The sequence below is a fragment of the Polyodon spathula genome, chromosome 20 (genome assembly GCF_017654505.1).
Source record: "Polyodon spathula isolate WHYD16114869_AA chromosome 20, ASM1765450v1, whole genome shotgun sequence".
NCBI classification, from domain to species: Eukaryota; Metazoa; Chordata; class Actinopteri; order Acipenseriformes; family Polyodontidae; genus Polyodon; species Polyodon spathula.
Window position 1 is genome coordinate 10,801,499 of NC_054553.1, and position 26,089 is coordinate 10,827,587.

Sequence of the window (26,089 nt, forward strand, 5' to 3'; positions counted from 1 at the left end):
CTATATTCTAACAACTTTTTTTTTGTAGGACATCTACCTGTATACAAAACTAAACTATACCATTATACCAAATTAACAAAGATGGAATCTGAGGACTGACTCATGCAATGAAAAAGCAACAGTCTTCTATTGTGCAATTAGCGCTGTATTGTTAAAACAGTTGGCAGCGCAAATGCAATGTTTAATCTGGTGGAGCTTCATTGCAGACACTCAAATCACAAGGCCTGAATGTGAAGGTCAAACCCTCCCACTACCAATTTGTGAAAATATACACTGTAACCAGATAGACCTGTTACCTCATCTCTTTAAAGGTAGGAACAGACTGGTCCCTAAAATATGATTTAGAGGTATCCTGTTTGAAGCTGTTCAGGGGTCTGTTTTACCTGTGACTGTGATTACAGACCACAAACGTGTGCTTGTAATAATGACTGGATCATAAATGAGTGGATCCACCTGCTGCAAAAGTGGCTTTTTAACATTAAGACAGTGAAGTCAAATCTCAGAACTAGACTCTTGTTCAGTATCCCACACACATGCTCCGATTCATGTACCTCATAAGATTCACCAAATAACTGGGCAACCACCTTTCTCTACCTGCCTGTTACCTGTCACCAGAAGCAGGGTTATACTACAAGAGTCAATACAAGACTGTGCTGCTGGAAACGTAGAGCTTATCTGCTGAACTAAAGCCCCAATGTGAATCAGTGTGAATATCTATCTGACTATCTACAGCCCTCGTTTCACTGTATTGTTTTTGAATGCAATAGGATTCACAAATCACCGGATGGGAAAGTTCCAGCAGGATTAATATTAGTTAAAGGTTGGTGGTATTTCGAACACCGTTTATATCATTAAAATAGATAATTCCAGCAAATCTCACATAATATACAGTATACCCACCCCTACAATGTTCTTATACTGCCTGGATTGTGGACAAACCCTGTATCAGAATATATCATTATTTCCTTAGTACATCATTTTCCCACTTGGGGATGCTGTGTAAATGTATGAAGAAAGCAAGGGGTTGTCCAACAGTTTACAGGAATACAGATGTACATTGTTATATGCTGCAGCTCTCCCTTTCCCTCTAGTGGTGAATGTAGGCACTACCATAATCATCCAGGGAGCCCACACCAACCACAGAATTAATGGAGAAATGGAAAAGCACTTGTGTAATCAATTGTCAGATCTAGTTAATAACAATCACAAGGGTGTTTTTTGATGTTTATGAGTTATTACATTCAAAACAAAAAGAATGCACACATAAATTCATTTGCACTTAAACCCCTAGGCCTCTTTCATAAGAGAGGTGGCCCTCAAATCGTTATGTCACCCAGCTTCTTGACCAAAACCTAGCACGATGGAGAGAGATGGGTACTGACTAGCCAGAGACACTGTTAAATGAAAGAGAGTTTCTTTAAAACATGCTTATTAAGAGCAAGGCAACATAACTATAGAGAAGAGTACATCTAGCTGTTTATAGACGAAATTAAAATGTCAGAGTTAATGTAACATGAACATGTTACTACAGCCTTGCAGAGTATCCCTGTATGTATACATTTGTCAAATTTGAAAATATTGCATTTGTACATTTCTATACCAATACACCAATAAACAAAACATAAACTCACTGTGGATGAAACAGAATACCAAAAGAGAGTAACAGCCGAGAAGACAGTTTATCTGTTTTTTTTTTTTTTTTTATAAAGATTATTTGTTAAATTACTAGAAATTGTGTATTTTGCTTTTTGTTTCATTAAAAAAGTGGCTAAAGTTCACCAAATCCTTGTCTTTAAATCAGTTACCTTTAAGTATGGTATAAAAAGCACAGGGCGCCAATATTTTTGTGTGTGTGTGTGTGTGTGTGTGTGTGTGTGTGTGTGTGTGTGTGTGTGTGTGTATTGTGGGTATATAATATATATATATATATATATATATATATATATATATATATATGCCACCATATTTTTTATACTTATTCCTTGTAAATTACACCAACGCATCTGTTAAAATGCCTGGCAAAAGCCATTTGTTCAGCTGGTTTTTAATATCCCTTGCTGTTCCGAAAGAGGTTCTTTTCTACAAAACTCAAATTTTATCAGTTTGTTTCTCAAAATCGAAAAATACAGCTTCTATATCCTTGCTCTGGGTTGCCAGGCAACCGCAGGAAACCCTGCATTACTGAGGCGATACAAATACATTCTCTTTCTGATTAACTCCTTTTGCAATAGCAGGTTGTTGCCTCAGCATGCTAGATAAGCAGCACCCTGTAGAATAGACTATTTAGAAGTTTAGAGATCTAATAAAATACAAACATGTGGCATCAATAGGGAGTTTTAGGAGCAATTGATGTGGTACAGTATTTGGGTCTCCATTCACAACATGTGACAGTAAGCAACACATCCAAACCTTTCAACATTTTCATTGCTTTTTTTCCTGCTAAGGCCATTAAAAGTTCAGTTCAATGAAAGCCCTGTGTGAGAGAGAGAGATGTGATGCTACCCTTGTGATGCTAATATTAAAGAAGATGAGTTGTTTTTCAGTGCTGTACAGACGCTCTATGTCGTTATCCATTAGCACTTCAGCTTTATTTGGATGATTGCCTTTACCTTGTTTTAATTCCCCACTCCTCTCCAGTTTCTGAGATACGAATGTACCAGCTTTACATAATTATTATTATTTTATTTTTATTTTTTTTAAATGTATAATGTCGCTGAGTGGTTCCATAGTCGTACAGCTCTGCCTGTCACTGTTTGCTCCCAGTCTCTGGCCTGCACTCCAGTAGCCCTGGTCAAGCCGTCCAGGTCCCCTCTCGTTGGTTCGCGGTCCCTTCCAGAGGACGCCGGAGGGACCGACCCATCCCCAAGCCCGCCCGCAGGAAGGGGTGAAGATTGGAATTTGTGGACTTGAGGGTGGGTGGTTGTGTTTTAGAAGAGGGACAGGGAAGCCCTGTAACGGCCGTCTATGTAGCACACAAGAAGCAGCACATGGAAAAAGGTCAGGAAATGGGAAAATTTGTATTATTTTGTGTTTGACTTACCTTCTTGCTTTTGGTATGCCCGATCCCAAAAGGGGGGGGGTGGGGGGTAGTGTGAAGGACTGGTTAGGAAAGGAGAATGTAAACCAAATGGGTGGTAAACAAAGAAATTAAATAATGTAATGGTTTTTAAATTAAAAATAAAGACAAGTTCATTAATTGATAATACTGTGTTAAATAAGGGAAACTAGATGTAATTAAGCCTGGTTTGGAATAAATAGTTTTGTTTGGCAGAGACCATACATGGGTGTATTAGGACCCAGTAGTGGTTACTAGAGTCAGAACCAACTCCAGGTTGATTCAATTAACCAATTAGTTATGTTTAAAAGGGTGTGGGTGTGGGTGTGTTTCAAGGTGGGTGATGGTAGGAGTTTGGCTGGAAAGTTGGAGAGCAAGATATCTGGTTGTTAGTGTGAGTAGTGTGAAACGGGAAAATTAACTATTGGAAAAGGTATTTGGATTACGATTTGGTTTTGGTGATGATGTAACAGGTTTAGCCTGCCTTCATATTAGGTAGGAACATCATTTGTTTAGATAGGGCCCGAGATTGGGTTAGGATTTGTTTTGTTTATTTTCTTTTTATTGTAAATAATAAACACATGCTACGACATTTCCTGGCATCCTGTGTCTAAAAGTGTTTATTTGAAAAAGGAAAAGGTGTGACCAGAGGGCAATCCGTCACTATATATGTGTGTATGTATGTACATACACACACAATAATAAGCCTGCATATTATGAAAATATGTTAAACTCTGTGTAAATAACCATTAACCTGCTTCAGTATTTGCTGAAGATGTTAACACTTGCTTGTTTCCCAGTGTAAAGTATTGCAATCAAACCTAAAGGTTATTACTACTTTTAGGAAAATTGAGTGCAAAACAAAATCAAACAAAATCACCCAAGCACAGCTATCTCTGTAAGCGGAGACTGCTATTCTATAACCCCTAAGCCTACTAAGACCTGAGGAGCTGCCTCCCAGCCTCTCTCATATATGTGGTCAAGGAAGACAGCTGTATCACTCATAGCTTTAACTTGATACAGTGCATGCAGAGGCACACTGCTTAGCAGAAAATAGCAGTGAATAAAGCTGTTTATGTCAGAATTTGGTAACATAAATATCAGGCAGTCCACTAAAAGAAATTGTTATTTAACAAGGAAAAAACAGCTTCGTCCCTGCAGCAAATGTCCACTTTGCTTTGTGAGGAAATGCTGTCACTAGCTGTGCTACACTTTGAGAGGGTGGTTTGTATTCCACATAGCACAAGGTTCAAACACACATTCATTCAGCTTCCCAGTTAACTGTAATAAAACCCTGTCCCTCTGACAGGAACTTTCATTTGTTTCAGAACTGAGTGGGATAAGTCTCCTCTCATCTTTCAAACTCTTTTCCATTCGGCAGCTTGCGAGTTCTGTGGAGCGTTACCTTTCACCCAGCAACTCTCTTAAGTACTGTTAATAATATCTGAAGGTTGTATATAAATAAATAATGCCAGGAGATTATTTTAAAAGTAAACCCCTATTTAAAAACTAGGCCCTGAGGACACAATTGGAAGTGGTATGGCAGGGGAACAGGAAGCACCTTTTCACACTGAGAGTGGTGGATGAATGGTAAATGTTGGTAAACACAGTTTACTCACAGGAAATCATTCTAATGGCAGACAGCTTTTCTTTTTAAATTGTTGGCAAACATACTTACTAGACACTCAACCAGTACAATACATTCACATTTATTTATACATTTCTAAGAATCTTATAATTGTATCACTATGGAAACTGCTCTGTTGTTTGTGCAGGATTCATAAGTTGCACAGCTGTAACCTTGGTGAGGTTTAGAAGCCAAAGCAATAGATCTAAAATGAAGATTTACTACATTCAAGAAACTACATTTTTTCTTTGTTGTTGTTTTTACTATTTATTGTGTGTGTGTGTGTGTGTGTCTATATATATTTCATGTATTTCAGTATAACACACTAAATCTAAATTAAACTCAAACAACATTGCATTGAATATGACCGATTAGGTGAGGCAACATGGGCTTGGATAGACTCTGGATGTTCATACCCAGATTGGGTTTCCTGGAGATAATATTTTTATGATTTAACAAATAAACAGAGTGAGAATAATAGAGCGAACTAAGAAATGAAGTAAAAGTGTTGGAATAAATAAGAACAAATTAAATGGGTGTTAAGTTTGTGTGCCATGAATTCAAATGAAAATAAACGTAGTTTGACAACAGTGATAAAATAATGAATTCCAATTTCATAACATTTTAGTAAATCAGAGATTTGTAGTTTAATATTTACTGACTCATACTTACAGTTACCCTGCATGCATATTCATATTATTTGTTTACTGATTTAAGACTATTACTATTTCCTATAGAAAGGTATTGGCAATTGATAAATATATTATTTTACATGTAAATCGATATTTAAACTGAAGCTGAGCTATTACCTAAATATTATTACTTGCTGAACGTTAATGTACAGATTTATGCTATTTTGTTATTAATCTTTTCCACTTTTGTACCATATCTATTTTCTCTCCCTCCATCCCTGTCAGGCTCAGAGGTCCTCTTGTTTATGAATGCTAGCTCCCTTATTAAGCTCAGTCCCACTGGAAACTTTCCAGACACTTCAAGTCCTTCTCTCAGCCTCCATAAATAGGTCCCACTGTATTTTTATTTTCAGAATCACAGGCCTGCCATAGGTTTGCGCACGAGAGGCAGTGAGCACCCTGCGGAGGCAAGATAACTGGCAACAATTCCAGTTGCCAGTGATGGACCACCTAGTTGAAATTCTGCAGTTCTTGATCAATCATTACCAATATTTAAAAGCCATCAAAACATTAGCCTTGTTTTATATGATGGCTAAATTCCTGCATGATGGAAATATATACACTACTGAGGAAATGAGACGAGCAAGAGCAAAATGACCAGGATGGGCAACATGAAATTTACACAGCAGAGATCAAACATGCTTGGGCAAAACGTACAGTTCTGCTATCATCTTATAAACCACACAGCCTACAAGTCAAAGTGCACTAACATTATCCCCTTCACTAGCCACAGAATACTAGGACTGCTAAAAATTGATTTATTGATGATATGCCATGTATATAAAATGGCATTCCTCATTTTTAGACTGGCCACACCACACCAATAGACCTTCACACCTTGTCAAGTAATCACAGTGGTAAGCACTCAAACAGGGCATGTTGGTTTTAAAGCTGTGCGAGGATGTTACACATGACATACTGTTCTACAGAAATGGATTGTGAATTTCAGGAAAAAGGTACAGGGTACAGCTGAATTGCCAGATGCTTCACATCTAATGTTCCCTGAAGAGATTATGCAGTGACAGTTTTAGTATTTGGTTTGATTTTTTTGATTCCACAATTCCTACAACACAAAATAAGTTGACAAAGAAGTGTATGTCTAATTGTATAATTACACGTGTTTCTACTACTAATAAAGCTTGTAACAATTATAGAATAGTTTTAAAAAGCATTTTTGTTCATTAAAGGACATGGGCCACTACATCAACCAAAGAAATTATTTTCCAAATAAATGTCATGTTACCCTATTGAGTATATAGTGATAATACAACCACAATTCTCCTAAACCCCTGATTATCAGAACTGTAACTGGGCAGAGGCTGGGAACAAACCAGAGACCTTACACACCACAAGTATCATAACCACTATGCATTGGTGGTTATAGAGTTATTAACCTCATCTCATCTCACCAATAGGGCACAGAATCTGTAGTGACAATGCATCTCACAACACTGCCTGTTTCATGAACAGTGCGGCACTAGTGTGAATAATTAATACTGTTATACTTTACAAGGCATGCCGCAGCCAATTACATTGTCTCCTTGTACTGCAATAACTCACACACTACTGAACAACTCCCTAAATGACAAAAAAAAAAAGAACAATGGCTCACAGCAGGTAGTTTCCCTTGGGAAAAAGAAAAATCATCAATTCAGCAGTTTCTACCTGGATGTGTTTCACCAGTAGGTGCTGCTAAAGCACAATGCTTTAGCTAAAGCACAGCTATCCCCATTTCCTCTTTTTGATCCCTATGGGAGACTCACCCCAAGCCAATTTCGTGCTCTTTAGTTTTCAGTGAGATGTATCTGGTCCGCCGGTCATGCTCAGTCAAATAAAACAGCTAACCCTGTACAATACAAAAGGTCTAACCCAATAAAAAGTAGTCTTAATAAAGCTCACCTTGCATTTTATTGTCCAGAATTGTAGATACAAGCAACCTGCCTATGTTGCGATGTTCCTGAGATTGTAGATACAGTCAGCAGCACTGCATCCACAGGATGTAGTAAAGAAAATAGCCAGGGCATTAATAGGCTGCTTCATCCCATACAATAAAGGGCCATAGTAAAGAGACAACTGTGTGCACAAGATATATTAACAGTGGAGAAAAGAAGCTTTATCATGATGGATGGATTCTGATTATTGAGGAGTGTGGGCAACTTCACGCTACAACTGCGCTTTATACCCAATCAAAGGGCCTGCTATTTATTTGAGCCAGGCACAGTGCCAGGGTAGCACTGTGCCTTACACTGGCACATAAAGATATCACTATCTTCTTTAAATCCAATTAAAAAGTAGATTACGAACCTCAATAGACAGTTTTTTTTTTCTAAGCCTTTCTTTGACGTTTACTCTAATGCACTTCTCAGTTTCACCGCTGTGAAAGAAGTCTGAATGTGGCCTTAGATGCTCTTTAAAATGTGGTTAATATGTTGTGTGCCTCATTGTACAGTGCCTCTCATGCAGTTTGGGTGAGAGAACTGGCCTCTCAAACTCTGCAAAATGACATATTGTAATAATAACACACATTTACGAACGAGAAGAGGCCATTCGGCCCATCCAAGCTCGTCCAGTTCCTATTAGCCGACTGATCTGAAACAATTTGTCAAGTTGGGTTATAAAGAATCCAACCGATTCTGGCTCAACAACATGACGAGTTAACCCATTCCATATCCTTACCACTCTATGTAAAGAAGTGTCTGCTTCCCTCTTGTCCTAAGTCCATCTCCACTTAATTTCTAAGTGTGTCATCTGGTTCTGGTTTCTGTGCTGTGCTTAAAGTATTGGTTTGGGTCAACTCCTTTTAAGTTTTAAAGACTTCAATCATGTCCCCATTAATTGTTCTTTGTTCTAGGCTAAAGAGATTCAGTTTCAACCTATTAGTCTGGTTGCTCTTCTTTGGACTCCCTCCACGCACATACAACTTCCTATATATCATATTATAAAATCACAAAAAAACAATAATAATAATAATAATAACCTCACTGCTAAAACCCACGTACAAACCCGAGAGGATGCTCTCTGAACCAACCCCAGCTGATTTCCACAGCCGCTGTGTGAGCAATGGCCAATGCAGCACTCCCTATTGGCCCCCAACTAAAATGCGTCTTGGTTTCTGAACCTAGGTACCTAGGGTTTCATCCATAGTCCCTACTCCTATATTGTGTTAGATACCAGGAAGCGGCAGTGATTTTAAGTTACTGTACAGCGTTGTATTTGAAATTTCTATATGAATTAAAGTCTAAAAAACAAGCCAGAAGTGTGTGTGCCTTATACGGGAGATCATGGCAATGTATACAACCAAAGGATTATGTTTATTTTTTAATAGGTGCTTTGTTACAGCAATCTGTCTGTGTTTAGTCACCCCACCACTATGAAGCTTAATACAAACTTTAAAATCAATCCAATAGTAACGGCAAAAGGTCTTCAATAAAAGACAAAGGGGGAGACTGATGAGGCTGCTTGTGCCTATAAGATTCCATCTTTAAAATGATGCTCCCAGATGTTTCTTCTACTATACTGAATGAAACGAAATCAGTTCTCAATGCTACCACAGGGTTGAATTTAGCCAACTGCATGACTGACAGAAGGCAAGCTGCCAGTCTGTAGACTGACAGTTCTGCAGTTAACCAGTGCACTGGGTGTGGAATGCTGTTGAGACCATGGATCTTGCAGAGCAATGCAGGGTCCGTGACATCAGTGAACGGGGTCTCTTCTTCAATGGGCTTGGGTCAGGACTTCACAAGGCCTCCAGGCAGCTGGATGGCAACAGTACAAACTCTTGGGAACAGAATTTCATTTTCAGCTCATGTGCCTGGACAGAAATTAAATCACTAAATAAAATCTGACAAGTCTATGACCAAAAAATCGGAAGTGCGTTCAAAAGACGCTGTCACATTTGTAATTGTCAAAAGGACCCTGTTAAAGAAGTCAGGGACTTTAAAGTTTTTATTTTGTTTATTATACATCTTAGAATATTGAATATTATGAGGGAAATGTATATATTTTATTAGTAGACATTGCCACCCAGTAAGTAAAAAAGCATTTGCCAGGTTTTCAGAGCCCCTGTGTATTTTATGTATCATGCCAGTAAAGTTTAGACCACATTAAAAAGGCAGGAAATTGCCAATTTACTGATTATACCAATTTGAATGAAATAGTTTTAGAAATGAAAATGTTAAACTTGTATATTCATACTAACAATAATGCTGCAATGAGTGTCTAATTTATTCAACTTTGCACTAAAACAGCTAACACTTTAAAATAGATGCCGCAAATCCATACAAATCTTTTTCATATGATTGCACAGATTGCAGATTGTTTTAGATGTGAATAACAAATATTTTGCTATTAATTTGTAAAGTTTGTTTTTTTCTAATCCTAAAGAAAATGTACAAAAAAATAAAATGAAATAAAACTTTGTTGTTAGTGTAATACACTCTTCCATAATTTGCCCTTTTGTACATCAAAAAGTATACTTTGACTATAGTCCAGTATGTAATGCCAAATCACACATACACACGCTGGTTATCCCTGCAGCAGTAGATTATACATGCCATATACTGTAGCTCTAGTTTTGCACTCAATTTTCTTATGTAACAAACTGTAATGTGTCCCTTGTATAATATGCATAGCATTATGACTGATGTACAGCCCTATTAAAAACAACATGTAGTCGTGCCAGAAAGGATGTCTTAATAAACATTCAGGAAACGGCTCACTGCCAGAGAAGCAATATTGTGGGAAACTGCACAAAACGGTACTTCAGCTTGTTTTTTTAAGCAACATAGACTTAAATTACTGATGGAGCTTTTTATTTTGTATAAATACCAATACTGTTCCTTAGTGAAAATCATCTTCCTTAGCTGAAATTTTGTTTACCTTTAGAAAAATGACAAGGCACCACTAGTTACCATGGTGATACTGTTGAAATGAAGACTAAATGCAGTCAAAGCCTCAAGCTTGAACTTTTATTGCCGGTCCAGCTTCAGGAATCAGTTCTACTGACATTGCCACATACAGAATGTGTTTACAACCCTTTTTATAAAAACTGGCCAAAGCACATGATTCCCAGAAAACAACACTTGAAACAAGAAGCTGAGCTGTGCTGCAGAAGCATCTATATTAAGATGTACTGGTCTTTTCAAAAACTAGGAATAGTGCTTTATACTCCAAGGCTAGTATTTAGTCATTCAATTACTGTAAAAATGACTCCTTTCTGGTACTTAATTAGCTTTTGGCTGTCAAGAGTTGGACCTTGTGGGAACTGCATTTTATTACCGTAGGTAGGTATGAAAACACTAAAGCATTCAATTGAGTATAATTCTAGTATTCAGTACGTTCTTAAGACATGTTGGAAAATGAAAATGTACTATAATAAATCTGTGCACATGCAACAAAAACTTTATTTAAATACCTTTTAAAAACTTTCCTGCTTCCCAAGGCTAGATTAGACGAAACAAGATGCTTGATTCGTGATCCGAGCCCCCCACATTTTAACAATAAACAAAGGTGCAAAGAATAAGATCTCTCTTCACCGTGGTCCAGTATCAGTTATTGTCTTTAACGTGGAAAGCCAGGTTTCTAACTGGCTCATTTATTTGCCAAGTGCCGCTGTTGTCAATGATGCAAACAGGGGTGAAATAACCAAATAAACATTATGCACCGGCACGGTAGCTCCGTATTCAAATCTGGTACGGGCGACACGCAAATATTTACACATGAAGACACACTTACTTCCCCGCGAAGTGGAGTGCTCTTAACCCTTTGGGGAAGTATCTCATGTGAATCCTCTGGAGTTGCCGTAATGCTTTGATGCAGAGTTTTATCATACTATTGTTTATCTTTCACTGCTAGCGCTGTGGCAAATAAACTCCGACTGCTTCTGTGAACAGAAATTTTACCAATTCCTTTCTTGTGCAGCACCCACATATTGCAGAACCAATAAAAATAATGTCTCAGCAGAAAATAGTTGAGATTTCTAGCATAACTAGCTATACTATAACCTTTACTGTTCTTGCTAGATCGGGACGGTAGTTACAGTCGGCGCCGCCTAATCAGGATACTAATAATTGGGATTTCTGCTTAAATGGGATACAACACTGGGAGACAGTTCTTCCCAATGTTATTACGTTGTTTAATTGGGATGTCACAACAAAAAAGTGTGACTAAGGTTGTCTCAGCTGCCTCTCGTTTAATTGGGACAGCCGCTTATTCGGGATATTTTTCCTTCTCCCGAGGCGTCCCGATAAAGCGACTGTGCTGTCCCAGCGATTAAATAAAGCGATGGTTCAGGCAGGTAACTCGCTTTTAACCTTAAGCTTATTATTAAGTGTCAATAACCAGACAATCGGCAATCGAAATAACAGTACCCATTCGCTAACAACGTAATTAATTGTCCAATAATTGTCGGGGAAGGGATTTAAATCTTATCTGATCCATTACCTCCCTGCTGGGTGTTAGAGTTTTGCACCCCCTCCACAGGCTCCACCTGTTTTTTAGCTTCATCTGGGGGGGGCAGCTATCCTGCCCGCGGCTTTCCTACAGTCAACTTCTCCACTTATCAGCGGGCAAATTCATGGGCAAGGGTTCCCCGGAATCCAAGAATGTATAACATGCATAAATGTGCTACTGTGTCTAATCTGTAATGAATATTCTATCTATCGCATGAGTTTCTTGATTTAATAGCAGGTGTAGGCTGATCGACTTGCAGTACTGGCTTTTTAGCCTGCTAGAATCCATCATGAGGCCTTGATCATTTTAAAAAGTCAGATGACCTTTCATATCTTGGCTACCAAACGCAGCCTTTCAAAATGATGTTAACAAGGGATGAACCCTGATGGGCCGAACGGCCTTTTCTCGTTCCCAAACTTTTCTATGTTCTCACTGTATACATGAGTCCTCCACAATGTAGAAATGTTCATATAATTATAACACAGGCATTTGAATGGTCCTCTGACTCCTCTCCTGTGTTAATTTCCTCAGTGCAGGGTTTATTTTGAACAGTTCACAGAATCTTACTGCAGTGATGTGTTAAGTTAAATCTGTGTGACTAGGTAGCAGCCAGTAGTCCTCCAAAAATGAATCTACCCTTCTAGAATTCTGAAACAAAGCCGTTGCATAATTAAGCATTATGACATGACAGAGTACTGTCCATTGTATTGCATGTATCTCCCACTGAAACTGCTGTGGGAAAAATATAATTTAGAATTAAACTCTGATAGCCTAAAAATATTCTGGGAAAATAGTTTCTTGATGATCCCCGGTAGTGACCTCTGACTAATATCTAGTTCCTAGGGAGTCATTTTTAGTGAGGCCCACTAGATATTTTCTATTAGAAATGGCTTGTCTGAGATTTCTCGCAGGAAACCCTGTGGACAGCACTTGAGTGTGCTATTGTGGTTTAAGAAGTCTGGGAAAGGAATTACACTGCTAGGAGGTGCCTTTCAATGCTTAAATAAAAGCAAACACATCACATTTCTCTCTTTTACAACCCGAGGAGAGATTTGGAGAAATAACTGGAATGTTTTTTTTTTTTTTGTGTAACACATGTTTACATGGCTGTACATGGAATATTGTAGAAATAACTACATCAATTTCTTCAACGTTTTAGTGAAAAGATGCAATTATTGTGAAGCACCGTCTGGCCTAACAAAAAAAAATAAACTACATTTTTTGTGTATCCTCCAATATCCCAAAATGCTTTGTGATATGTTTGGCGAAGTACTCAGAGCAGATGCTTGAAGGACTTGCTATCAGTGTACACTTATAATGGTAATGTTCATGCTTAAAAAGAAGCTTTCCAGACATTTCTGTTAAACTCGTGGGGAAAATAACAAAAGCAATGTTAAATTAGGTGACTTAAATTCTTTTTAGCAATATGGACCTCTGTTAATATGAGGCACAACACATTATTTTAAAATAAAATACTGTGCATGCTGGGATACTATCATATTAATTTCCACTGTTCATTGCGCTGCTAGGAACTGTAATCGAACTCTATTAATAGTGTGTGTACGCATTAAGCCCAACTAAACATGAAACGGTTCTTCAGTGTGGAGGCATTGAGCTGGATTAATAAGAACAGTTTCAAATACGGTCCTCGAGATCGGCTGTGTATTGTAGACAGGGCCTTACTTCCTTTCTAATATGGCTGCCTTGCTGACAATTGGGAAGTTACAATGAGCTATTATTTAAATTATTTAGCAGGTTATACTTTTTTGGTAGGCCAGAGTTTATCTTTGTAATGAAATGTAACTTTAGAAATTGAAATTCATAAAAAAGCGCTTATGGACAAGGCAAATAAATGCCTTTTTCAACTGCTATATATCAACTAACAATACATCAAGAAACAGCCTGTCTGTGCTATCTTGAAAAAAAAAAAAATTAGTAATAATTTAGTTTCCCCTTCAGTCACTGCATGCATAATTGTAACACGTTCAGTTTCCTATCCATGTATTTTATAGTGCAGTGACAGAGAAAGAATGAATCTTGAAAGAATGAAATCTCCCTCTCGACCTGTGAGGGGGATAGTGTAAAGGGAACAGAGTGCCTAGGACTGGATGGTTGGACAATTCATTCCAAGGGTTAGGTGGAAGTCGGCCATCTAGAAAGGGGGTGGAGCTACGGTATACCAAGTCATCGCCCCAGAAGGGAAGCAATGTGGCAACCTTGGATTGAAGGAAAAACGGGTGCACTCGCTAACCAAGGTGGCACGACTGACGATACAAAAGAGGACGTGGCTAGGTGATCTGTTCCTTTAATTACAGTTAAGACCGAACCATGAAAGGAAAAACTGTAAACTAACCGTGAGTGTCTTGTTTGTTTGTCATGTCTAACAATACTTGTTTGTTCTTGTTAGACTGCTAACATGATCCGATGCTGTCGCTTAAGGCCAGCACCAAACCCAGACAATACTGCACAACTGTTCACAAATAAATTGTATTTCACCACTCGTACTTTAGCACTCACTCTGGACTTGTGATCACGTGTGTATCTTCTGTGTGTTTAAAACTGTGTTTATTGTTTGGGACTGAACCCTGTGGATTTAACCGAGCAGTACACATTGTTGTGTATTGCCAGTTCTCATTATTATTTACTGTTGCCAAGTGACTTTGGATTACAATTAAAAACCAACATTTCACCAGTAACTGTGTTGTTTGTCATTCTCTTGAACACTGCATCACCTCTGCACCTGCACACTGCAAACCATTTTTTTACTCAATTGCATAGATGTTTTTTTTCGAGGTTTTGGCAAGGCAAATTCTCAAACTACATAGGGTTCACACAAACCGTTTTAACATTTCTAAAAATGTAAATAAAAAACTGTGACCCAAAGGGATATAGGACAGTAAGAGGACGGATACACCGTGAGCAAGCACTTTAACCACAATACAAAATGTGGTTGAGATTTTAACCCCACCCATTCCCTCCGACAGGGGGACAGAATCTGTAACTGCAGTGCATCACACAACACTGCCCATTACATGAGCAACAGAACAATTGCAAACACCATAAAATAGCAAGGGAAATGAAAATAAAAAGCTAATAAAATGACATTCGAACCTATCCTGGTAACATTTTACTTTTGTAAGATCTGAGGTGGCTCACAGGGTTACATAATTAGGCAGCTACTGAAAGCCAACTGGACATGCAGAATTAGATTACAAATCTGTATATTTTAAAATAGACAACTCAAAAACATGACTGAAAATGTAAACAAACATATGATCCACATTCAAAGTAATGTGCCTGCTGTGCTACCTACTCTTCATGCTAGTGAATAAAAGTGGGATTGAAGGAGCAGAAAAACGCTGACAACTAACTAGTTATGATGCAACTATATTATTCCCATTTTGTCACTGTATCATCTTCTAAATGTCATTCTAATTTTCTCCTCCAGTTGCTCACAGCATTCTGCATGCTGTGCAGAGCGGAGAGTGTGGTGGTTTGTGCAGCACAACAGCTTGAGAGCAGTAATTAAAGCCAGCACAGTTGTGGGCTTGTGGCCAGAAATCAGCAGGCTTCCTACAGGCTTCCTGGATTTGACAAACCAATGCAGCCGTGCCATCACAGTCCTGTAAGACGAGACTGGAGTGGAATGTTATCAGCTGATCCAGTACTTAGGACTAAGATTAGGTTTAGATGCTTCAGAAAGCGTGGATGTTCATGGATCACTTGGCTCTGGACAAATACAATGTTTATTATAAATGTTTCCTTATTTATTTTCCATGTATGGTCTGACTTCTTATTAATTGTCTTGCTTACTGTATGTAACTGTGGCAATGTTGCCCCGCCCCTGTGTATTTCTGTGTTGTATGTTGCGTGTGGTGTGTTAATGTTAGTGTATAGTCATTGGTACACAGGATATACTATGGGTTATACGCACAAGTGTTTAAAATGTATATTTGTATTTAGGCACGAGGATTGCACAGCACCACATGCAGGTAAAATGTAGTAATATGCGAGCACAGGGAATTGCACTTCATTAATTCACGTGCAGTTGTACCGAGACTCCAATTGAATGATTGATTAGCAATCAAGTCTCGGTACAGCTGCATAAAAGCAGCATGTTTTCACTCACTCTGGGTTGTGTGTTTGGGAACGGAGAACTGGAGAGCGAGAGGAGAAACGTGAAGTATATAAACGATAATATCAATAGCTACAAGTGCTGGAAGGGCAGGCACCATACTTTTTTGTGTAGCGTTCGTACACCCTCTTTTGTCAGTGTCTACTCGTTTTGTTTGTCTAGTTATTTTGTCCACAAGTGCCGTGTCCTGTTTTGGTGTCAGTGTTTTGTTACAACCTTTTTATTTGCTGTCTGTTTACCTATTAAATGCTGAGCGCAACAAAGTCATCATCTTCACCAAACTCCACCTTTTTCTCTGTTTATTTTGTGTTGGTTCCTGTTTCTGGTCTGACGTCACCCACTACAGCAGTCTTTGTGACAGTAACATAGTAAGGAAGTGGAACAAATGGCCAACATCAGTTGTTTTACTACTCTTATATATCTAGCACAAGTCTTGGAGAGTAGGGTTTCTACCTTTTCCTATTAAAATTCCAAAGAAGTGATCACCAAGTCAAACTCCACTCTCAGCACATAAAGCACTACTTGAAAAGCGGTTCTCATTAAACTTACTTTAGAAGTTGGGAACTGTAAAATGCAGATGGGTTACTGTATATTGGAACAGTTTGATAAATTAATATTAAACAAATGCTCAATTATAGAGAAACTTCCCAGCAACTGTTGGTAAAAAACAAAGCTTATATATTTTTTTCCCCAATAAACAATTTGGGCTTAGGCAACAAACAAGATACCACTATAGGTTTTCCAGAACAATTCTGGCTGTATATGTTACTGATACTGAATTCATCACAGGAATATTTTTGAAAATAAAAACCAAAAAATACAGAAATACCTGAAAATGAAATGTTGAATCCTCTGCTACAGAGAAATTAGCAGCAAAAAGCGCTCAACTTCATCTCATCCCGAGCACAGTCTTTAACCACAATCAACTCCTAGTCACCTCAGCTTCTGCCTAAATGCAAGATGGCCACCACATTTTACATGAGCAAGTCATGTGTGTAACAGTGTAACCTTTCTTTAAAAACTGCTGAAGGGTTTGGAATCTGTGTAACAAACATCGGACGATTCTTGTGAACCAATAAAAAGTCTTTACCAACCAAAGATTTCCCTTGAGGGCATCTACTACAGAGATGATACCCAACTTTTTGTGAAAGTCCCGGTTATAAGACACAAAGCAGGAAAGGATCTGCAGTGTTTTGTGATGTTATTTGGTACATTTTATAAAAACATAAGGAAATCTTAGGATGAAAAGAGGCATTCAAAGTATTGACAACTCCTTTGAAATACTTTCATCAGGTCTCTCCTAGTACTTCTTTGTTCGAGACTAATAGATTCAGTTCCCCAGCCTATCTTCATAGCCCATTCATCTAGGCCCTGGAATCAGTTTGGTTACTCTTTGCTAGACTTGCTCCAGTGTCCTTTAGTGCGATCTCACCATTGCATTTACAACCTCATCATAACCTCCTTTTAATGATACTCTACACTTATACTTATCAATACCAACGCATTCTATTTGCTTCTTGAATTGCTTCTGATTGCCGACAGCAATGACTGTCACTACAACAAGGTCTTTATCAAGGGTCCGTTCTAGTTCTACACCAACCATTAGGTATTTGATTCCTACATTTTTGTGACCAGCATGTAATACATTTATAACATGCAATGCCATGTTTCAGCCTAGTACTGTATGCAGTCTAAATCCTTTTAGAGTTCCTGGGTTTCTGAAAATGCATCAGCATGTACTTGTAAACTGATTTGGTGGTGCATTTTAAACCCAAATAAAAATTCCAGATTGCTTTCATCCTTCTACAAGATTAAAAATAAGAGCCAAAACGGATTCTACTGAAAATGGATGGCTGAAAGCAAAATAGGTAAACTAGCTTGAATGATTGTTTAATCATTGCATAATTTATAAAAAGACAAACACATACATTCGCTGCAGGGAATACTTTACCAAGTAACAGTAATGCAAACAAAAAAACAACAACAGTAGTGTGTATTATTGGTGAGACAAAGTAATTATGGGGGACATGATTGAAGTCTTAAAATCAAGGACCGTAACCAACACTTTAGGCACAGTAAAGAAACCAGGACAAAAGGACAGTTGGAAATTATTAAGTGGAGATTGACTTTGGACAGAGGAAAAGAGACACTGGAATGGGCTATCTAGTCCAAAGCATGTTACTGACTGAAAACATGCCAATCAAACTCAGCTCATATTAATGACAGGAAAGAAACCTTTGATGGGGGCGTGGATAATGTTATCCTCCTGGTGAAATGACCAAGAACTGCAACTCGAATTGAAAACATGGCTCGCAAAACAGAGGTTTCTTAAACAACCGTAATACCAGATTTAAAACCAGGTTTACAGTAATGTGTGTTTTTTGCTCTAAAACTAGGCATCTAAGTCCTATATAACAATGAAAGTACAGAACATGTAAGAGTTAAATAATTGTTTTGTTAGCTACAATCTCTTTAAGCTCCCAGTGGAAATCAGTCCACATTACAAAATCACCACACAATTTGACAATTGTCAGTCTCTGCTTAAGGGCTCTGTCTGACCAGCAGAGCTGTAAGGGGAGGCTTTCTTGATGCTTACCAGCAGTTCCATAGAGGGCTGAGAGACCAATGGTTTATAACAAGCCGTGTACCTCCTTAGATTTGCCTTTGTTTTATTTTTTAAGTACATAAGCAGTAAATCTTCTCTAAGTAGAATACTGTGCCCCTCTGGTCCCTGACAAATTGCCATATTGATTAGTTAGGTTACTAAGACAAAGGATAATAAATGTACAATTTTTCTTATTTCCCTCCCATTCACCATTACAATATATTTATCCATACCTCTGAATCAGTCTCACAGGGCCAAGCAGACAGATACTGGATACGCAGTCAGTTGTGTGCAAGACTTAAGAGCAGGACTCGTCTGCATTCGTGGTTATAGAGCTTTTAACTTCATCTCACCAACAGGGAACAGAATTGGGCACACAGCACTGCTGGTTACCTAAGTTTATAATGTATAACCCTTAGCTCAAAATTAATGTTTGTTAAAAGTTAATAAGCTAAAAAAAAGTAGCCCTTTAAATAAAGCATGGCCATATACATTTATAGGTATTGATGGAAATACAATCTAGTGTAATGGTCTCAAGAAAGTCTACAATAGGCAACCCAACCTTCACACTTCCCCAATACACTTGTACTCTCAGTAAATCAGCCCTTTCACTACACCATGCTCAAGCTACTGGGCCACCCACATCTCAGGTCAAATGTCAGCCATACTGACCCTAGGGCCTAACCTTCAGACATTCTGCTGTCACTGACTGTACCTGAACATATTTGCTTTCCACAAACAATAAAATAGGATGCTTAGCCTCAACACAGAGCAATGCAGACAGCATACTAAACTGCATCCGGCACACAGCAGTGATTTACATATTCATATGTGTTATTCTAATGCTTGCAGCAGCCTTACATACACCCAGTGTCCACCCACTCGTTAATAATTCGATGCATAATTACCTTTAAAAAGAGGCATCTCTCTCTGCCACAGGTAACAAGGAATATTTCAAGCCAAATTCAGCACAGCACCAAAGCCCAGGGATCCTGAGCTCTCTTCTAGTGCCTAGAATAATTCTACCTCAGCTTGCACACACACACAGTATTACAAGTTCCTAGTAGATGGTAACAGCACTGTAGAGATGACTCACACCCACTCAAGTTTAAAAAGATAGAATGATTTGTGATGAGAATGCTTCCTTAGACGTTAATACTGTCCTTTATTATACCGACTGTGATGGATAAAACTACATACAATCAGTTAATGAAGCTCTAGATACTCAAAAAACAGAAGGGTGTGTAGCAAGTCATACTCTATCGACTTAACTACCTATCTATAGATTTCTCAGTTGAGCCATACTACGCAGTTCAACTGAGGACGCAGTTCAAATGTGAACGCTTTACCTCACTCAGGCTTGTCTCATTTTCAAGGATATGCAACAAAATTAATGACTCGTTGTCTTACAAGTGCAGTGGTACTCGCTGAGCACCAAAGTATAACGACTAGGCAGGACCAATGTTATTTGCATCTTCAAGTTGGGGTTACGTTATGAGGGGCCACAGAGCTGTACTATAATTAGCATACATATATAATAACATACCCTCAGTGAAACTCCCTTTGGCCAATGGAGCTTCAATTGACTATCACCCCTTTCAGGAGTAGTGGTGTCCTCTGAGGAACATTTCCACATTCTCTAGGCTGGTCCACGATTGCCATCTAGGGACCTTCTCCTCAAACTAAAATCTACAACATGAGCTAATGAGGCACGAAACAGTGTTATGAATTCCATGAAAACAAATTTATAATGATACACATATAGATAGCAATGAAAAAAATATTAAGGCCATTCAATAGCTCTGTGTTTTTAAGCATCTTTGATGTTTGTTAACACATTTTATTGGGAGTGGGTGTTTAATCCAAGTTTCCCAGAGAGGACACAAGAATTACGCTTCAGTAGCTAAGCTATCTCAGTTCAGTCAATTGCCCAACAGTGTGTGTGTTTAATGAGTATAGATGTGACAATGTGTTTTTTTTTTCCCCCTCAAGGTAATAGTTACCATATTAATTAGAAACCCCAAACTTGAGTCCCAGGGCAGGTTTGAAGCCTGTTGCTGAGCACTTTAAACATACTTATTAAAATGTAAAAGGTTGTGCGATGACTGGACAGGTAATCAGCATATTCGAAAACCCTTCACCATAAATTTAAAGTTATTTTTAAAAAGTACAGCAGACCCCCATTAATATATGCAGATTGGGACCGATTTGACTCTGAATTAGTGAAAAACACTGAAATTGAGTTTACTTTTTGGGAAATTCTTGTGTTATTAATTGAAAACTCAAAAATGCAATAATATAAATAAAACAGAATGTCCCAACAACGGTCAAAATATATCCTGTACATAAAATCAGCATTGTTCAGAGGCAGAGAGAGCTGGTTTGAAAAAGTCACTGATCTTGAGTCTTTAATTGTCATAACTGCTCATCATAGTTAGACTGCCAGGCTAAGAGAGTCTTAAATCTGCTTGCTTGTCACTGGTTTCAGTAACTGCATTACAATACTGTCCATTGGCTTGCACTAAACTGTAGTCAATTGAATTTAATTAAATTAGATGATGACTGTCCGTCTCTGAACAGATACACTGATTTCTGCACTGATAAAGCGTGCAAATACTCGCTTCCGCATAGATCAGACAATTTCTGCACTAACACATTTTGATAATGTACTGTATTAAACCGCATGGATTATCAAAACACAAATTATTGAAACACAGATTAACAGGAATCTACTGTAATCCGTTACAGGTACTAGTCACTTGAACTAGTTACAGAAACTTTACACTGATTTTTTTTTTTTTTTTTTTTTTTACTAGTTCGTTACAGTTAGAAATAGTTACTTCTCAGGCACAGTTTAGACATTTTTTTCCAGAAATATATATATTTTTTTCAGTCTAATAACATTTGAAGATGGAGCTATCGAACCCACTCAGTCCCTCCTATGACACTATTATCTAGAAAGAGGATATCAAAAGTGACATATTTGACTTGCACTCATGAAGCACCTTCTGATTTCAATGTTCAATGTATTAGGCAAAGTCCTTTAAAAAAACTAAATACAGGGCTCCCGAGTTGTGCACCCAGTAAAGGCCCTCTGCGTGGAGTGCAGGATGCGCCCTATAGTCTGGACAACGCCGGTTCGAGTCCAGACTGTTCCTTTGCCAATCGAGAGCTTGAGGGGAGGGAGGGCTAGGTCGGCCAGGGTGTCCTCGGCTCACCGCGCACCAGCGACCCCTGTGGTCTGGTCGGGCGTCTACGGGCTTGCCTGTAAGCTGCCCAGGGCTGCGCTGTCCTCCAACGCTGTAGCTCTGGGTGGCTGCATGGTGAGTCTGCACTGTGTAAAGAAGCGGGCAGCTGACGGCACACGCTTCAGAGGACAGCGTGTGTTTGTCTTCACCCCTCCCGAGTCATCGCAGGGTGGTAGCAGTGGGCTGAGCCTAAAAATAATTGGACATTACTAAATTGGGGAGAAAACAATAAAAATAATTCGCAACCACTAAATTTTTTATATAAAAACAAAATTGTATGTATGTGTAATTTATTTATATATATATATATATATATATATATATATATATATATATATATATATATATATATATATATAAACATGTTACTTTTTTTACAGAAAATGTAATGCATCACTATATTTAATTACCCGTCCGAAAAAGGAACTATTACAGTTACAAGTTACTGAAAAATGTAATCAGATTACAGTAATGCATTACACGTAAAGCCGTATTCCCATAACATTGCACATGTATGGCTGGCTGGGTTTTTCTGATTTCAGATTACTTATTTGCCAAGAAACGCCTAAGCGCATGTACTTGTGGATAGAAAAAATTGCTGTTTGTAAAGTAGATGTGAAATCAATGAAATATACTGTATGGTGTTAACATTTCCAGTACAGAGGCACTCCCTTGTTTGTGTGATCCAAGAAATATTTTGTGAAGAAAAAAAATGAAGATTGTCATACAATAGCAAAGCAACCTTTTTGTTCTGTCAGTAATGCTGTTTTCAACTGGCTTGTAGAGCTTGGACCACGGCCATGCTACAGTTTGCTAAGAAGTTTGGCTGTATTGAGATTCTGGCCCCTCTAAATCAAGCAGTTATAAAGAGAAACTATTTCAAAATAAATAATATTCGAGCAGCACATTCCATGCGGTGGTCCAGCTCTAATTGGCTTTTCAGGCGCAGAGCACCTCCAGGCCTGTATAAAGGCTATTCTCCCTTTCATGTGTTACAATGTGACATTTATTAAATTCACTCTGTAATTCAGTCTGGTCCTATTAAAAGAAATAAATATGCCTTTGTGTTCCCAAGGCCAGAAATATTAAACTATCTAGAATATACTCTATTTTCAGGTCGCTCACCACAGATACAATTAGCACTGTTCAGGGGGCCAGCTCAGTCACAGAAACACAACAAAAACTGGGCACTTGACAGCCTTTTAAAAGCTGACACCTGTTGACTTTTGTATACAAGTTTGTTTCATACTAGAAGCCCAACTACAAACCTGTCAAGACCAATATGAAAGGTTCCTCTTAGAGACTTTGACGCAACATCAGAGGAGCTTTAAGGTCTGTTAAGTTAGAATTAAATGTTTTTCATTTATGAGCAATATTGTTTTCAGTGTACTGTTTCTTATTTCTGCGTTGGGCGTTATTGAGTTGGTGCCAATAAACAAACATTAAAAGCTTATAACATTCTATACAAAGTCATAATTACTTTTCAAACATTGGATACAGCTGTTTTCATTTAAGCAACAATCTGGGAATGATTTCAAAGCTGTTAAGGCCAGCCAGAGATTGTCTCTTAATCTTAACAAAGCCATTTAAGTTTAGCGCTTAATGCAGTACAAAGACTTTGTCGAACAGTATATCCAATCGCAGGGGCCAGATATCATTTGGGTCTAGGGACTATTTGAATTATGTTTTACAGTGCTGTTCAACCAAAAAAAAAAAAAGAGGAAAAAACAGCAACAACAAATAACATTCTAGAACAAGTGGTAACTAGGACCTGGATGAAATTCTCAAAACAAATTATTTCCCACAAATAAAAGCATTTATAAATGAGAAGAGGTTATTGGGCCTATCTAAACTTAAACCAATTCCTACTGTAGTGACTGATCTCAGAACTGTCTCGTCGGGTCCTAAGGATCCAAGTGATTCTGCCTCAACAACATAACTAGGTAAGCCCATTCCATACTTTCACCACTTGATTTAAGAACTGCCCTCTGTCCTGTCTATTGCCACTCAACCAGTTTATAAGATTTTGTAATAAACATCCAAGTATGGCAAAAAGCAAAGATATTAGCACGGATAGTATAGGAATGCACTCTCCCCCACAGGGTGTGACATCCCCAGCTGCAGGGCTATAGTGGAAGTGGCTGTACATGCATGTGTCACACTTTACATTTACCCATATATATGGATTAGCACTTATCAAATTGTGATGGAACATGGTATTAACGTTATTTAGCTTATGATATTGAGAAGATTAGACTCTGAGGGCTTCTGTCTCTCTGTACATCCACCCATCTGTATGTCAACTTACATTTTTATATCTGAGAAACAAAATGATCAAATTGTCCTGAAACATGTAATTATTCTTTACTGCTCTGCACATTCTGTTGATAATGATGTCATGATGATCAGCTTCCTCACTGTGCTGATAGCTCTAATTGTGACTGTACAGTCGTGGTGGGTGTGCTACGCATATACTGGGTAGACGTTCAAACAACATTTAAATGTAAAAGTTAAAAAAATGAGACAATACAAATTCTAAAAGGTGTAGTATTTTAATACATTTGTATGGGACCTTGTAATTGGGATGGTACAATTTGTTAATCATATTATTATTATTATTATTATTATTATTATTATTATTAATAATAATAATAATAATAATAGGCATACTGGGCATTTGTAGGCATACTGTGCCAATACTGAAATACAAACATCTGCAACATGTTAGTAAAGGTGTATTTAATGTGCACGTGCATTTAAATGAGCAAGAACAATTTAACAAGGCGATCCCTATGGGGCGAAATGAAAATAGTGTATACAGTACAGAGGTGTTTCTGGCTGCTGCTGCCAGTGGGATACTGTCATTAATGACCTCATTACTAACAGTCCTTTATTTGCTACCTTATTAACTGCTAACTCTCTGGTACGCTGTGGCTTTCACTGCACAGGAGGTCTTTCTTTCAGTCCAGATACAGCATCTATATTGAATGTCAAGGTCTGCCAACAACCCTGCTAGAAACAGACGCTTGAAATAAGAATCTCCATACAACAATTGTCCTGAATATGAGTTTTCCAACAAAGACCTGTATTGTGCTGTTCAACTCTGCAGGGAAAAGCTGAGATATCCTGCTCATGGAAGCTGGGTTATCTCTTTTCCTTTGTCTGAAATCTTCTTAAGAGCAATATAAATATGCACAGTGGCACCAAAATCAATACCCATATTGTATTTCACAGTTACAGCAAAGCTAAGAAACCATCTTTTCAGACAGACAAATGTATGACGGCCACCCCCGTATATTTCCACAATCTAATATTCTCAAACTTCATTACAATTTAATAAACAGGTTTCCAGGTGTATGTAGATACAGTTCTGGGATCAATCAGCTACAAGGAACCAGGCGAACATTGATGGGCCAATTGGCCTCCTCTCCATCGTAACTTTTCCTATGTTGCTCTATAGAAACTGGAAGTGATAGCAATATCAATTTGATCCAAAACAATCAGATTTTCCCATTGTTTTATGTTTTATGTTCCCAAATTCTCCATTAGTTACCATTATCGTTTCCTGATCCCCTCAATGTCTTGCTTAATTAATGCTTTACTTAAAATTAAACCAACTTAAGCTTGTAATGAGACAGGGGGTCAAAGCCACATGACTGCAAATGATACAGACAAGAAGAAGTCCTTCAGCCTCCACTTTTTGATTAAATATCCAGCACTCATTCACGCAGGACCCCCTCAGGATAGTAAATGTTCTCGCAAGGAACGCAAGACACATCAGTGTGAGGTTAAGCAAGAAATAATGGAATGATAATACACAGATTGTTATAGAAATAATGGAATGAGGAATCCTCACTTTAATTTTTACTGCGCAAGGATTAAAGAAGTCAAAACACCCACTGCTCCCTTAAAAATGTGCACATACTGTAGCTCCCCAGCTGGGAAACTGTTTATACAGCTTTCTAATGATGTAATGCACAGTGCGTAATCCAAATTGCTATGCATTAAAAAAAAAAATTAAACCATCTGAAAAAGAAACTGAGAAACTGAAAGGATTCTCTCCTACTGAGATACTGAGAAATACTGAGAATTAAATGTGGGTGAATGGTAAGCAAACGCTATTCTTCCATAAATATGATTGTTTGACACTCAATAGTGCTATTTTTTTTTTTAACAACATATACAATCTTTTAATACAAACATATTTTCAAATATGTAATTCTAGCATTCATACATGTATAAATCTAAACCCAGAACTCATACCTGTACCTTCACTG

General features: G+C 38.0%; 1 protein-coding gene across 3 annotated transcripts in view; it reads right to left on the minus strand.

Annotated features, from left to right (window-relative positions):
• LOC121295444 (NHS-like protein 2) overlaps positions 1-26,089 on the minus strand; it is a 97,603-nt gene that overhangs the window by 54,308 nt on the left and 17,206 nt on the right. The window contains exon 1 of one of the 3 annotated variants that reach the window (XM_041220057.1): positions 7,274-7,684. The exons of the other annotated variants lie outside the window; for them this stretch is intronic. Within the exon in view, the coding sequence (XP_041075991.1) occupies positions 7,274-7,280 (7 nt within the window). The 5' untranslated portion in view covers positions 7,281-7,684. Of the gene's footprint in view, positions 1-7,273; positions 7,685-26,089 lie in introns of those variants that run through there. 3 annotated transcript variants of the gene reach the window in all.